The sequence below is a fragment of the Oreochromis niloticus genome, linkage group LG14 (genome assembly GCF_001858045.2).
Source record: "Oreochromis niloticus isolate F11D_XX linkage group LG14, O_niloticus_UMD_NMBU, whole genome shotgun sequence".
Lineage (NCBI taxonomy): Eukaryota > Metazoa > Chordata > Actinopteri > Cichliformes > Cichlidae > Oreochromis > Oreochromis niloticus.
Genome location: NC_031979.2, coordinates 15,124,270 through 15,140,337, shown reverse-complemented (window position 1 = coordinate 15,140,337; position 16,068 = coordinate 15,124,270). Strand labels below are relative to the sequence as shown.

Here is a 16,068-nt window from a genome sequence, read left to right as displayed (position 1 = left end):
AGACTGAGAGTGGATTTACAAAGGGGCGGACGGCTCCAGCCCCACTTTTTCGCCGTGGCTGGTCGCAGAGGGCGGAGCTCTGTTCCTGCCGTTTGACAGCTGCGAAATAGAAAATGTATAGCGGATAGACAGTCTGGAGAACCATGCAGCTCCAAGGCAACCATACTATCACAGGGAATGGGATACAGCATGGCACTTTATAGCCTGCGCTTGCCCTCGTAAATCTGGGTCAACTGGAGAGCGCAAACTACAATACAAGGGAAATAATTAGCTTTCATTGCACATAATTCCTGGATCTGAGAGGCATGCATCGTGCCTTCTCGTATCCGGTGACTGTGGAGCGCAGTCGAACCAAGGAGCGCTTGGAGGCGTGTTTGGCCGGGCTATGCGAGCTGGAGCTCCGCAGACAGCGGCAGGAGTGTCTGGTTCTGGGGGCGCTGGCTCTCGGAGACCCGCTTGCCCTGGAAAGCTCCAGAGGAGAGCTGAGATGTTTCAGCAGCTGGGGCCAGGAAAACTTGACACTGAGACGTCAGCTGGTAAGAAGTTTGTGTTGAGTCTTTTACTGCACTGTATGTTTGCATTCCAGCCCTCCCGCATTACCCCACCCTGTGATAAAAGAACTCCACCTTACCCCTGTCATGTATCACAACTCTACATACTTTTGAATGTCTAATAGCCTTCAGCGTAGACTCATTGGAACCCGCTTGACCGCTGGATGGACTTCTAGTTTGGGCAGCGCCTTTTGTGCTGCTGTGACGTCTAGCTGCAAAGAAAAAAAAAAAGTTACTCAACTTGATTAATGGAGTCTCTGTTTGAAAGGGTGTAATGCGTTACTCTGCTTTTTGGCTGAGATTTATGCCCGTGGGGAACGAAATCAGGGGGTGGAGCAGCCGCCGTTTGTGCCACAGACCGACTATTTAATGGCCCATTGTTCCCTCCGCCTAGACTTTTATATTCCACTTAACAAGCTCTCATTTGTGCTCTCCGTACATCATAAATGGATGAATTATTCCTCTTGCTTTTTTGTTGCTGGTGGAGCTAACGTTTTTATGTGAACATTAGCATCCGTGTAATTGATGGAATGTTGTTTTGTTTTTTTTTATTTACGTGACGCTCAAGCAAAATAAGAGTGATATGTTGCCAGAGGAAAACGGGCGGGGAGGGGGGTTAAAACTGGTTCTATAACGGCAAATAGAAGTTTCACCAACAGCATTACATCAGCGGTTCACACGGGGAGTTTTACGCACCAGTGAGCACTTATCTCCGCTGAAAACGGTTCTTCTTCATTTTTTCTCTCTTTTTTTTTGCCCAAGTTTTTATGTCTCGGTGAGGGTTGTTTCTGTTTTAACTTCTGGTGTTGTCTCAACATTACCACAAAAGCATGGCATTATTAAAGAGGGTGGAAAAAGGGGAGAAATTAAATCAGCCTCCTCCTCTTCACATCTCCTTCCTCCCTCCCTCTCTCCCCCCTTCCTTCTTCTCCTCCTCCGCCGGGGCCCTAACAATAGGCGCATATGGAGCAGAATACTAATGATGGCGATCGAGGCCCCAGTGAGAGGAAAAGGCACACATAGGTGGCTCTCCGCACTGGCTTTAGAAATATGACATGATATGATTTTCTGTTAAAAAATAAATAAATTAACGATCATCATAAAGTGAGTTTTTCGAGTGTGCCACGCGCAGTTACGCTCACATCCATCGGTGCTGTAGGAGCTGCCAGCGCATTTCATCCCGTCTCCACATCAGCTGGAAACAGGATGTTTCCAAGGCGAGTGAAGGAGTGACACGAGTTTCCTCACAAGGGCACATAATTTGCCCGTTTTCATTTCTGCGCAATCCGCCTTTGGATCGATGTTTATTAACTGTTGCGCTCATCCAAGCGTGTGAGTAATTACACGGGAAAGTCCTGGGAGAATATTTGGACCCGACAGGACTCTAATTGAAGTCTCAAATTGAGTCTTCGTGATATCAGGTCACCATCTGCGTCCGAGCCAAATCCCCAATCTCATCTCGTAGGTTAAAGTCTGCAAAATGTATAGTTCACGGTGTGATTGTTGTCACGGTGTGACATAGAAACAACTGACCCATGAGACTGACAGTGTGTGCGCCTTGAATATGAATGTGGCCCCAAACAGGCTGAGAGATGCAATTTTTTCTTCTCCCCCCCCCTTCTTCATACAGTATGTGGTGTTGAAGGTGTTGACAGCTGTGGGACGCCAGACAGCAGCTGGGAAAGCACGAATCTCTGACCTCCCTCTCAGCTTCCCTGCTGTGTGTTTTTGGAGAGAGTGGAAGGGATTATATGAATTTTGTATGAATGTGGCACACATACATCCATCAGCGGAGAAGTGTTTGATTTTAGGGGAGAAAATGTGCTCTGAAATGTTATTTAATCTCCTCTGAAGAATATTAATTGGCCTAAGGGATTTAAACCAAATATTTAATTATTGCATGTTTAGGCACATAGAAAAAAATCTTTGCATTCAGCAGGATTGTGTTTGTATCTACAGTGGATTTTGCTATTGTTTTGTGTCTTTGCTGAACTGCTGGCTCATCATCAATCAGGCTGTGTGTGTCCTTGTGTTAAGACAGCAGCGCATCATTAGTGAACGTATAGTCTGCTCAGCAGTGACTGATCACTCGCATGATGGTTTACTGCGCTTTGTTCCGGCACACAAACAAAAACCTCAACCGGTTTTTGTTTGTGCTCTTTGGTTTCTTTGTGTACACAGCCGTTCAAGCAAATCAGCTTAAGAAAATATACAAATTGTATGCACACAGACGATACACACGTGCAAACATTATGATACAAACACACTTTGAGATCAACTCTCATTCAGTTATGCAATTTTCAGTCACATGAGCACAGCCTGTTTCAAGTCTTTCTTTAAGGATTCCTTTTGCAGGCCATGCACCCTGCTGCTGTGCCTACGAGCCACTGCGCACACTGAACAGATTCAGAGGAAACTAATTAATACTATTCACAATGCAATGGATAAACTCTGTGTGTGTGTGTGTGTGTGTGTGAAGAACTTCCTCCCAAATTAACTGAATATATTTTACCAAACTAAAACAAATCATTTAAAATGTGACCACGTGCTCTGAAGAAATAAGAGATCAGTAGCTGAGCAAACACAGGGGGCAGGGTGCCCTGTGTTTGTGCATGTGCTGTGTGTGTGTGTTTCCGGCCTCCCACAGTGGATCCAGTCACAACATAGCTTTAATTATAGAGAGTCCAGCAGTGAGGCTGCATGCTTTGTGCTCTCTGTTCCATAGATTTCTTTATCCCGGCAATATTGTTTCAAAGACCCGCCGACCTTCACTGGTCATTGGTCCTTTCTAAAAGATGCCGAGACACTTTTGCCTGCTTCTGTGTTGTCTTGCAGCAAAACCCAATGTGTGACTGAATTTGAATGTATCTTTCTATATCAACACAGACAATCCACTCTTATTAAACTCTACAGCGCCCCGTTCTTCATACACACTAAAGCGCAGTAGCTAATGACAGGAAAATTTGCCCAGTCATTGTTCATGTTCCTGGTTTCACCTGGTCTCACCTGCTGCTCAGTGTTTTTCACTGAGAGAACAGGTGGTCCTGATGTGTTGTACAGCCACAGCAGCTTAATGGCTATAAGTGAGACTGGCTGCACAGTGTTCTTCATCTCCCCCATCCCCCAGCAGCCTGGAGCATAGGATGCAGTAAAAAAAAAAGCAATAATACAGTGTGCAGCATGTCTGGGAACCAGTGTGAGACCTGTAATAACAGAGTGCAGTCAAAGCAAAATGTCACAGTATAAACCAAATGGTTTGTTCATCCACAGAGATTTGTTTGTTTTTTGTCGGGTTATAATTTAATATCCAGCCCTGTGGCTTCTACAGTGTTTGTGCATATGTCCACAATTAGATGGCAGTCAGTTGCCACTCTGAGATAGCATCATTGATTTATTGATTTCCAATAGCCTCCCCTCCTCTCAGCGTTTCTTTACCACAAACCAGCACCCAACATTTCTGCCATACAAAACAGTATTGATATAGTGATGCTAGTGCTTTGTTTATAGTAAGACAATAAGGCCGCTAGCAGAGACAAAAGAGGTGACAGTATTTGGTTGTCTGTGCTTCCATTATGATCACATTAAGTCTGCAGGACAGTTGATGTAGAGCCTTAGTAAAGGCACTGACAGAGATCTCTCAGAAACATTGAGCCGCTTCCTGTTATAAACATTGTCTTTTCACACATCACTGTTCTGAATAGATGATAACAGCACTGTAACACAAAAAGAATGATCATATCTGTTTGTTGATCTTTTTAATTTGATGTTACCTTGCCACTATGTCGCTTGCACAAAATGTTAAAGGGAATGTTTTGCAAATGAATGACTACTCACCGCTAGATCAGTTGTGGTGAAAACATTTGTAAAAACGGCGAAGCCTGAGATTTTAAGATTTACTGAGCATTTATTTGACTCTAATGCAGTTTGTTTACAGACCACATAGAGGAGTAGAAGATGCCACAATACTTAAACACTTTTAAAGTTCTTATGTTCGATTAAATTGGATGATTTGTCGTCAGCTACAATTCATTACATTTTAATCAAAGTCTTTTAGAGCAATTCATCTGTGGCTGATTGATGAGCCACAGCTGAACCTAGCATCCCTGTATAGCCAGGCATTTACAGTGGTTGGCTGGTTCAGTTGTACTTGATCATTTACACCTTTGCATAGTGAGTGTGCGCTTCTTCCTTATGGATGAAGGCTTCAAGTCCCAAAGTGGTCCACAACACAGCTTAAAAGCCGCTTTGTTCCAGCACCACCCAGATAAACAAATCCCAGCTTTGATGCTGTGTTGATTCTCTGATATTATTTATTTATGTATTTATTTATTCAGTATTCTGCATTATCTTTATCTGTTGTCTGTTAATAATAAAGTGCATTCTTAGAGGATTTCTAACGAGCTTCTCTGCATGTCATCCAGCTACATGTGTCGACAATGACAGAGCTCGGGGAGGAGTTGTCTGTCGTGAGAAGTGTGTAATGTGAAAAGTGTCACCTTGTTATGAGGGCACGCTCAATCATCTGGTAATGAAGTCTCTTAACGAGCGTTGAGTGTCAGCCATATTAAATCCAGCCATCTAAAATGCCTGTATTAGGTCTGCGTGTATCAGAGAAGGTATTACTCACGTTGCTGAGACAGTTTGTTTATAGACTCAGATTCTGGGTACTTGTCTTCCTCGTACGGGCAACAAGGAAGGGTTAGGTTGTGACAGCTAGCTGTCATAATGAAAGATAGCCTGCAGGCAGTGAATCAAAGTCCATTTAATGTCCTCTAAAGTCTTGTAAACAGAGCTGTCTGTACACTTGTGTTAACCCATTCAGGTAGGCTGGCATGGAAATGTGTGCCCATGTTAAGTGTGTGTGTCAATATGACACCAGCAAAAAATGATCAGGCTGGCTGAATCAGCATGTTTAATTACTCAGTTTTACCACAAACAGATGGGTAAATGGGAGGGTGGGTGATTGTAGTGGTCTGAGGAAGGCTGTCTGAGGTAGCGGGGTGGGCTTCCAAATGGTAAACACACAAGTGTAAGAACGACAGCGCTATTTATTTATTTGTTTTGGGGGAACCTTAACATATGTTTAACATATACTCAGTCTGTTGTTGCTGGTTTGAGCTAAATGAGCAATTATTTGTATATCTGGCTCGCGAGTGTCTGCAAGCATGCACGTGTGTGTGTGTGTGTGTGTGTGTGTGTGCCCACCCACGTGAAATAACACCCCTCCCTCCCTCTTCCCCCTCCTTCACAGTGCTATGAATTATTCATGTTTCAACCAGCTGCCTCTCCAGTAAGCCTGCTTTTATAAATGATAGCCCAGACCGTGGATGCACTTCAGTCATGTGATGGCCATGTTTCGATTTTACACACTTCTGCATCAGCGTTTTGGCTTTGTTATTTTGATTTATTGGTTTTAATATTTTCAGCCATTATAAATTAGGAACAATGTTGCAGCTGGAGAAACAAGCTGCAAACGATTCACAGCTGTGCTTCTGCTATTAGCAAATCCAGAAAGCACTCATTAAATTACAAGCACTGCTGGAATGTGTGGGGTTTTTTTGCTTTGTTCCTAAAATCAATCATTTTTGCTTCGTACTGTCTACTTAACAGTTATTTTCCCATCAGTTCAACCAGTTACAGACCGCAAGAAAATAAATGCATGTTTGTCTGTTTTTCAGAGTGCTCTTCAGAGCTCCCCATGGGGTCTAATGCAAGCGCTGGAACAGCAGGTGGGAGAGCTGAGGATTGACGCTGCTGATGACTGTTGTGACGGAGCCCAAGGAGAAACTGGCAACAGTCGACCGAGTTCTGGTACTTATTTCTGCAAGGCAGTTAAATCAAAGTGCAAACACACTGTATAATTCCCTTTTTTCAGTAAATGAAGTTATTTTTTTCCAGAGTGTTGCTCAGCTGAACGAAACTTGTGTTCTTTGTATTTCATGTTTGAGTCTCTGCTCTTATTGTTCCTTTATGCTCCAGTTGTTTGTGATTTTAATCTGTGGCCTATTTGTGAAATGCAGTGAGAAACTTTATGCATGAAGCAGCATATTTTTTGAGGAGTGGAATGAATTATAAGAAATGAGTTGGTGCCTTCACCTCACAGCAAGAAGGTCCTGGGTTTGAATCCAGTTTGAGGCCTTTGTGTGTGGGTTCTCCTCCCACCGTCCAAAGATATGCGTGGGGTGTGGTTAATTCTGTTCAGTTATGATCAGAAGTTTACATAGACTCATAATCTGTGTGAATGTTATGGGAATTTGAGGATTTTAAAGATTTCTTTGAACCCTTCTTTTTCCAGAGTAAAATGATTGTACAGTATAAGGCCTGTTAACCTCTCACTAATTAGAAGTTAATAGACTTTGGTGTTGTTCAATTAAAAGACATTGCGGAACCTTCAGCATCAAAGATTTAAGTGACTGTTTGTGTGTATATGAGCCTGTATGTATCCTTTTGACCCTGTGTACATTCAAGAAAATCCCAAACAGAGTCATTAAAGATGCATGCTGTGGAATCATTCCACCCTGAAAAAAACAGTTCAAAGAAATCATTAAAAGCTCCAAATTATGACATTCATTGCCATGAATTAATTACACTAATTACACTGTGTCCTAGGTTTCTATGAATCAAGTGAAGGTCAGTCACCAAAAGGAAAATCTTGTACCACTGAGCCCACAGAGAGTGTCTCCTCCTGGGCTTACACCAGTGACAGGCCAAAGTCTGTGGGTAAGCAAGACTATCAGACGTGGAAGATTTGAGATATTGTCAAACCTGCATATGTGCTGTTGTTGAAGTAAAATGATTAACATATTAGCATATACTCTTTGCATATTAGCATGAGAAAACAGCAGACTCAACTGTCTTTATGTGAAAGAGGCTTAATAAAGATTGGCAGACTTATTCTACCCTAGTTAAAAACACAGACGTCTGCCTTTTTATTTTAGGGTTTTCTGTAGACTGGAGTTTGGCTCTGTTCTGATTAACATCTTTTTAGGTCAAAGATGAGGACGAGTCAGACTCAGCCTAATAACATGTTCAATTCTGTTATTTGCTTTTTGTTAAATGCTAATATTGCAAATGTATGGGAACAGACTGAGAGTGGCATGGCTGCAGACTCTTAGTTTTGAGATTATTTATTACTGTTTAACTATTAGAACTTTTATTGATCACCTCGTAATGATACATTCAGGATGATTTACTTACTGCTTCACTTATAATATATTATTTCTCTCTGCAATCAGGAGACCCCCTTATGCTGGATGGAGAATTTGAAGCACCACTTCTACGCACCACCCTACCCCGCTCCTTCTCTGCCCCCCACCCACCTCTTGAGGGTATTGCTGAGGAGGGCACAGCCATGGACTCCTGGCAGTGGGACCTCAGCGGAGACAATGGTACCTGGGAGCAGCAACCTGAAGAGGATCAGGTCACCGAAGAGGACTATCAGCTGGCTTTGAAGGTAGAGGGTTACATCCTGAGTCTCATCCAACGCCATACCCTCACACCAAGACCTTGTCAGCCTCGCACCACTTTTAGCCCTGACCCCCCATACTGCAGTGCCTCTGGACACAGCTCCCTACACAGGAGAACTCCTTCTTTAACCACAGAGCACCGCCCTTCTGATCATCATCTTCAGCCCCATGGTGACCTTTCTACAAATCCTAATGGCCAGGGATGGGGTTGTGACCTGGAGCGAGAGGCCTGTGGTGGGGAGGCCCCATCTTTGGAGGAGGACTGTTATTTAGCTCTGCCCTACCCCCAGCCCAATCCAATTTCCCTGGCTGGAAGGCTACCATCCCCTCCGCCTTCACTGGACCATAACTGTGGAGTTGGGGCTCTTGACCTTTGTTGTGAACCCCCATCCCCCCATCATTATCTACATCCACAGCCCCCTATTCTTCACATGCACAGTTTAGTGAGTGCTCAGTATATTCCTGGACAAGCCTGTCATGCCCCTCTGTGTTCCCCAAGACATTACAACCAAGAGCAGCCAAAGTCCAACCAAGTTTTCACATCTCCTGATCACCTCAAGTACAGAGCATCTAAGAAAAATCACAGCGAGAGACAGAGATCCAAGAAGTCAAGCAGTAAAACCAATAGATCCCAGTCTGAAAACAGCCTCCTGGGTCAGCGGATGCTTCCAGAGAGGAGGTACAGCACCACAGAGAGGCCCCAAGGCAGAGGTGACCCTCATACACTGCCTCAGAATCAAAACCAGGTTGTCGGACACCAGGTGGTCAACAACGGCCACAACGAGAGCCGACGCTGGCGATCTAACCTGGAGCTCAGCCAGGATGAGGGGGAAGTCCAAGCAGGGCAGGTACACAGACGACCACCTCGAAAAGTTCGCCACGGCCCTTCTTGTTCCCATTCCCAACCCCAGAACTACCACCAACAGCAGCACGCCAAGCACTGGCAGCAGGACTTTCAGGAAAGCGCACCTCTCTGTCAGGGGGAGGAGAGCTATGGTGGTGCTGCCCCCGCAGAGTCCGAGTCTAGCATGAGCGAGGTATATTCTCCAGCCTCCAGCTCGCTATCCAGCGACTCAGATGAGAGCGGGGGACTGGTGTGGCCCCAGCAGCTGCCACCCCGCCTTGCTTCTACCTCTTCTTCATCCTCTCCCTCACCACAAGCCACTGCCAATACCCCATCTCAACCAAAAGCCTTTGTCAAGATAAAAGCTTCCCACGCTCTGAAGAAGAAGATTCTCAGATTCCGCTCAGGGTCGCTCAAAGTCATGACTACTGTATGAGAAAATCGCCAAACTAATTTTAAACACATAATCGTCAGTACTGTGATCTACCTTACTTGGCACCAAATCCTATGTCAAATATCACATCCCATCTTTATATTCAATCTACAGTGTGTCATAGTGAGATTCCTTTACATGTATTGGCATGAATAATGATCTATTCAAAGATCTTTCATTTGTACTGTCTGGTTAAATTTATCTTCCAGTTGACAACCATCAGACACAAGACTAATGGGCAGTATACTGCTCTAATGGATGATAACTGATACCAATTGACACGTATCACCTAGAAGCGGAGTGACTGAATATGCTGGCAGTTTTCCCTCTGTTTCATTTGCTCTCATCAGACAATTGTGGTTAATTAATATCTGTAGTTGGACCCACACAAACCTGTATTACTGATATTTTCACCAAGTCACATCATTAGTCTAAAAACTACATAAAATCTTCGTGATACAGGCCTTGAAACATACTAAGGTAAATTTGTTGTGTTCAGATTTCATAATAACTTCTGATGAATTTTTTTTTAACTATGCTTTTTGCTGCAAGTCATAAAGTAAACAGGAATTTCTTTGAATTCTTGCTTTGTGTTAAACTGCATTCAAATACAAGCAAAAATTGACATATTTGCAGAAAATCTACAACTAAACTTTGCAATGCTCTTGCAATGTTGGAGTTAATCCACTAGAATTGTGCTAATGAATATCTCCCTATTCCTACAAATTCATGATCCTCTTTAGGAAAGTCACAGGAATGATTTAGAAAATGGTTACGATACTTTTCTGAATGTGGTATGAGCTCTAAAACTTAACTGAATAACCATGTTTAAATTTAGTTTCCTGCAGACTTAAAACTTCTGCACCAACTGTGAGTCTCTCAGCAGGGAATCAATGCACTCCTCTGCATATCCAGCTGTTACTGAGCTCCTCTTAGTATGTCCTGGATTCACTGCAGTGAACTTCTTACTACCTCTCCTCTGCAGCCAGTGAACATAAAGAACCAGACATCCATGTGTCAGGGATGGATTTATTAGAGGCCATATAAAGGGGCCTGTGTACATTCATGCATGCATGTTTAAACTCACAGATTCCCTGAAACACTGGGACCTAGACACTGTAAATAAATATGTGACCTTGTTTGGAGCAACTGTAGTTTGTAAATAAAGAAAGCATTTCACTCAGTTTTGATATTTTAGCATTTTTTCTTTTGTTTATTCTTAAATTTAAAAAACAATGTGTTAAAGAGCAAAATGAAGGTTAGTATATTCTTAATATTTCATATAATGCAAAAATTAAGGTTCTGTTTTATATGTTAAAAGTTATAAAGGCAGAAATCCTGCCCCCCCCCCCCCCCCCCCCCCATGATGTTAAGCTCTCTGCTTTAACCTTGTGAAGGACTGGTAATCCACTGTAGGATGAGAGGATGGATGGATGGATCTGCAGCTCCTGACCAACTCTCTCTGCTGAGTATAGTATCAAAGTACCTATGCAGCCAATAGTGTGTATTGAGCCTTGATATGTGATAGCAAACTATATGTAATGGTAAACAATGTTAATAGTTTATGAAACCCCAGATTATTTGTTTTACTATTTATCATAGCTCTTGTCTCTTTCCAGTCTCTTTGCCTCAAAATAACTCCATCATATGGATACAAATATAATCAAGTACATTTTTGTACATCAACTTTCAAGATAAACATCACAAACTCAAGCTTTAAAAATATGATTTTTTTTATCAGCTGTTTTTTGAAAGAGACCACCAAGTCATCGTGATGACCAAGAGGTAGAGAGTTAAAGAGTTACAGAGTCTGGGGCCACTGTTACAAAAAGCTTTCATTTAGTTTTCAACCTCATGTGAAGCACAACCAGTATCCCCAGTTGATCAGCAGGTGATCACACCACCTGCTGGGGATGTATGGATGTAAAAGTTCACTAATGTATGCTGGTCCTTGTCCGTGGTCAAAATTTGAATCTTAAAGTGGAGACTGAATTTAATGAGGACCCAGGGCAGCTGGGTCAGCAACAGTGGGACATGAGAGTACCTGGAAGATTTAGTCAGAAGCCTTGCGGCAGCGTCTAGAACAACCTGGAGTGTTTAGAAGTGAACAATGGATTTTAATAATCCACACATGATGAACTAAATGCATGAAAAACACATTTTAATTCAGAGCGTGGGACTTCACTTGGCAATGTTTCTTAAGCAGACATTTGAGATGAACATTCAAAGTGAAAGCAAAAGTCAAAAGCTATTCCAAGATTCCTGATTTAGCAAAATGTAGCAAGATTTTCCATTACACGCAAATCTGTCAGGGGCACAAACAACCAGCTTAATGATTTTTCTTCATTAATTTGGGGAGAGTTGTCGACCATCCAGCTATTAATAGAATCTAAGCACCTACGCAGGATCTATGGGTCTGAAACATACTGGGGCTTAAAAGAGATAACTGAAAATCATAACTGTTAATAGCAGTTATAACTGGTATTAACAGTTTTGATTTATTTTCAAAGAGTTCTACAGCAAAGTGTGCAGCCATTTAGAGTGTGTCTCCCTCTTGTGGTCTATGAAAACAGCATGTATACAAGAAGTTGTAATCAGCATCTTTCTATAATCACTGCGAAAAAGCAATCAAATCTCTATGTATTTTATTTCTGCTACCAAACTACACTAAAACATGACAAAAAGTCAGAAAATACATCATATACATGATGCTCTGAAGTAATTCTTCTGTGAGAGCCAAAAATAGAACTTTCATGAGTTTTGTTGCGTAAGACATGGATTTTTACAGAAACCTTACAGTGTAACTATCAGTTCTGCTTTTGAAATCTTGACAATTGACTTGACTTACCACCCAAATTCACTGGAAAAAATTTTTCTTAACTCGTAAAAATGAATGCACTTTTGTGTATTTGTGTTCACAGACTTAAATCAAAGCCAAAGTCTTTTGCTAAACTTCATGACAGAAATGTTTATGTTACAGCAGTCCTCCATATGCAAGAAAGTTATATTTTTGTCATTTCTTTGCCACTGCTGGTGCTCTTGGTCTCCACATTAGTAACGCTCTTCTTGGTGGTTGAATCCTCGCCCATGAAGTGGAGGATGTTACGCAGGGAGCGGTTCATGCTGTCTTTGAAGCTTTGACCCAGACACACATAGAGCAGAGGGTTGAGGCAGCTGTTGAAGTAAGCCAGGCAGAGCGCTATAACGTGTGCCACGTGAAGTTTGGGACTCACATAAGTACCCCGAGGGGTGGTCAGTATGAGGAAATCCACGATGTGCAGAGGTATCCAGCACAAGAAGAAGCTCAGCACCACAGAGATGACGACCCTCAGTGTTTTTTTGGATCCAGTCCGACTACGTGTCATTCTCCTCTGTGTGTTGCTGAAAACCACCAAGTGACAAACTAGAATAACCAGGAAAGGAATAATGAATCCAATCAAGAAGCGAAAAGCAAAAACAGGCCAGGCACCGTCTACAGTGTACTCCATCCTACACTCTCTCTTCTCGTCACCTGCCTCAATCTCCTTGGCGTACACAAACTGTGGGATACTGCCTATCAGGGCCAGGACCCACACAGCAACACATCCATAAGCACCCTGTTTGGGTCGCCTGTGGTTCTGACACCAGATGGGTCTGATGACCAGCAACAAACGATCCACGCTGATCACAATCAGTTGCAGGATGCTGCAGTACATCACCAGGTAAAACAGGCCTCTGATGAGCATGCAGGCCAGCGGACCAAAGTGCCAGTGGTCGTCGTGGACCAGAGGGACCATAAGCAAGGGGATGGAGAGGCAGCACAGAAGATCAGCCAGAGCGAGGTTGAGGAACCAGAGGGAGGTGACAGAGCGGGACATGCAGAACCCCGTCACCCACACCACCAGAGCATTTCCAGGCACACCCAGCAGGACCACAAGGCTGTACATGACCAGGGCCACTATCTGGATCGGCAGAATCTCAGGAGTCACAGGCTCAATAATGTCAGGATATGTGAAATTACCATCAGGATATGTGAAATTAAAATCACTGTAATCCATGATTCCTTACAACTGTAAAGTATAAGAAACATTTTCATAACTCACTGAAATAATACAATTCAATCAAGAAAAAATTATTTATTGACTTTTTAATTAAAAATATGACTTTAGTATTAACTCACCGATGTTCAGCCTCTCACTATGTTGCTCTGTCACCACCGAGAGGAAGTTGTTGAGCTGGTTTGCTTCTCAGCTTTATACTCTCACCCCACCCCACACAGACACAGTTGCACGTGATCTCTGTTGAGAGTCCTCATTGTAGGCGTGAGACCGCAATCACAAAATTGGTGAATCTAAAAAAATTAGTTTTAATTGCAAAAAATGCATTTCACAAGAAACAATTAGGTCACAGGTCACCTGGCAGTGAAGTGATGTGACTATTTTGTAATATTTACTTTATTCACCAGACTATAAAAGTGCTGCAGAAATACAAGAACATTACTTGCCAATGTAATGTTCTTGTATTTCTGTGGTTCGTGTGTTTTGCACCTGCAAGTAAGCACAATGTAAGAAAAGAATATAAAACTATACACAATTAGAATTCAGTTATTTTGAGCTGAGACCTGAAATGAATCTGTCTGAGGTTAAAATACAGATCAACAGATGTGTTTGAAGAGTGTGGTCAAAAGATCATGACGCACTCTGGCTGCCATTTCAGTGAATGTGGGAAATGTGCAAATCCCACAAACATGATTACCTACCACTTATTTGAATGCAAAGACTAGTTTGCAATAAGAAACTTTTGTGTTCTCAGTGGTATTAATATTGAATTCAATTTGATTGAGTTTGATAGTAGATTTTTTCACCAAACAGGGCAGATTTAACTTCGTTCTAAAGTAAAAAAAAAAAAAAAGAAAAAAAAAAGTTTTTTTTAAAAAAAATAACAGTTTCAATTTCATTTCTTTTCACCAGTTGCTTAATGTGGGTTATAAAAGAGAGCGAGTCATCAATTTTAATTCCTAAGTACTTGTACTGACTGCGATACAAACTCAATCTCAGCCCTGAACTGTTGTAATACCTGAAAAGTTCAGTGGTTTAGATTTTGAATTTGAGAACATCATGATCTGTTTAGTTTTGTCAACATTTAAAACATGTGTGGGTGCAGAGGAGTATATCAGCATGTCATCAGCATAAAAATTAAACTTTGCTGTAGTGATATTGTGATTATTCATATATAAAATGAATAACAGTGGCCCTAGAACAGAACCCAGGGGCACTCCTTTGTTTTGAAGCGAGATCGATCAACTGCAGACCAGACAACAAACGACGGAGGCACCAGACAAGTGCAATCAAACGATGAGTTTATTAACACAGGAGAGGAACCATCAGCATATGTCTTCCTCTGACAAAAATACATTGAATGCTGGTTTTATAGCATAGAAAATTAACGCCCACACATACACGTCAATACAGGTCAAAAATACATTGTGTACAGTCATTGTTTACAGACAAGGGTACATCTTGTACATCTCTAATAACTATAAACAGACATGTAACTTCTCTTTTCTATAACACTTGCCTTTTAAGGTAATAAACTTCAAGCTTCAGGGTCTCTAAGGGCTAATAATTGACCCTCGTCATCAATCACTAAGTAGACAGAATTAGCGCAGGTCTCAAAAAGAAGCAGAAGACACTGGGGCCTTCGCTCAGGCCTGCTACTAGATTAATTTGTGTATTGTAAGCATGCATGCAATTAACCTGCTATGTTCTCATCTTCCCTCAACATGTATCACCTGGACACTCTCACCAGTGAAGCTTAAAACCCTCTTGGATGGAACATCAACTCTAAACAAGCACAGATATGCAATGTGTATAGAATGAACTCAACCTGTGAATAGAATGAATGTGATGACAAACATATTCAATGCAATATGAACCCTGTAAGAAATATTACTGAGAAAATAATGCTGTAAAACATGTTCTTAATGCATTTATCATAAGGCAGATTATATGGTAGCAATAAAAGAATCTTTAAATCCCAACAGTTTCATTAAGGAAGCTAGAAGTGACTCCTTCTACCTGTACACACTGAGACCAGCCAAATAAATAATTTTTAATCGATCCAACTCTTTTTTTTTTTTCTTTTCAGACAACCTTGCACTGACAAGTCTTTGGCTTAACCATTTATGATAAAATGTCTTGGCTTGATTGATAAAAAAAAAAGTCTGCATGGTGTTGCTTGTTATCCACTGAAACAATAAAATCATCAGATCCCTAGCTTTAAACAAAGGGAGAACAAAAGCAGAGGTCCATATTGTGGGAATTTGATTTGCATCAAAAGAAATATTTTTTTTTAAAGTAACTAAAAAATCAAAAGGAAAGGCTATAAATTGCCTTGGCCTCTTGATTTTCCAAACATTTGAGGGATTTATTCACATCTGATACTATCACTGGCTTAAAACTAAAAATTAGTGTCTGGGTACTGAGTAAGTAGAGAATGCCACAGAGAAGTGCTCATAAGACATATTTAAAGTTTCAAAGAGTGAACCAGACATTTAAAAATGCTTAATAAGCAACCAAGCATATTAACGTCTTGATGCATTCTCAATCATCCAGGAAAGTAAATCTCCAAAAGTTGAATCTGTTCATCTGGACGTAGCGTTTTGTGGGAGAAACGTTTCGTCACTCATCCAAGTGACTTCTTCAGTCTCAGCTGACTGCAGGTTTCCCCAAACCTTATAAACAGTACATTTGCATAATGACTGAAACCAGCCCACTGAAGGAACAATGGGCTGTG

At 41.8% G+C, this 16,068-nt stretch overlaps 2 protein-coding genes across 3 annotated transcripts; one reads left to right on the top strand and one right to left on the bottom strand.

Annotated features, from left to right (window-relative positions):
* Nucleotides 1–10,477, top strand: dact3b (dishevelled-binding antagonist of beta-catenin 3b). 2 transcript variants are annotated; one of them, XM_005474586.3, is made up of 4 exons: nucleotides 1–536; nucleotides 6,230–6,362; nucleotides 7,161–7,271; nucleotides 7,787–10,477. In XM_005474586.3, the coding sequence occupies exons 1-4, from the start codon at nucleotides 306–308 to the stop codon at nucleotides 9,295–9,297; spliced, it is 1,986 nt and encodes a 661-aa protein (XP_005474643.1). In that variant the 5' UTR covers nucleotides 1–305; the 3' UTR covers nucleotides 9,298–10,477. The 2 variants fall into 2 exon arrangements, with proteins under 2 accessions (XP_005474643.1, XP_025753735.1); XM_025897950.1 differs by lacking the exon at nucleotides 1–536 and adding an exon at nucleotides 5,890–6,096.
* Nucleotides 10,478–11,438: 961 nt separating this feature from the next.
* LOC100690001 (C5a anaphylatoxin chemotactic receptor 1) lies at nucleotides 11,439–13,579 on the bottom strand. The gene is made up of 2 exons (XM_005474584.4): nucleotides 13,454–13,579; nucleotides 11,439–13,343 (listed from the first exon to the last, which is right to left on the bottom strand). The coding sequence occupies exon 2, from the start codon at nucleotides 13,329–13,331 to the stop codon at nucleotides 12,297–12,299; it is 1,035 nt and encodes a 344-aa protein (XP_005474641.2). The 5' UTR covers nucleotides 13,332–13,343; nucleotides 13,454–13,579; the 3' UTR covers nucleotides 11,439–12,296.
* Between the last annotated feature and the right edge of the window lie 2,489 nt (nucleotides 13,580–16,068).

What these genes read in the sequence shown, in the direction of transcription:
- LOC100690001 (XM_005474584.4), bottom strand. Translation starts at nt 13,331, where the DNA reads ATGGATTACAGTGATTTTAATTTCACATATCCTGATGGTAATTTCACA.
- dact3b (XM_005474586.3), top strand. Translation starts at nt 306, where the DNA reads ATGCATCGTGCCTTCTCGTATCCGGTGACTGTGGAGCGCAGTCGAACC. An exon ending in TGACACTGAGACGTCAGCTG is followed by an intron (nt 537 to 6,229) that starts GTAAGAAGTTTG and finishes TCTGTTTTTCAG; the next exon opens with AGTGCTCTTCAGAGCTCCCC. An exon ending in TGACAGGCCAAAGTCTGTGG is followed by an intron (nt 7,272 to 7,786) that starts GTAAGCAAGACT and finishes CTCTGCAATCAG; the next exon opens with GAGACCCCCTTATGCTGGAT.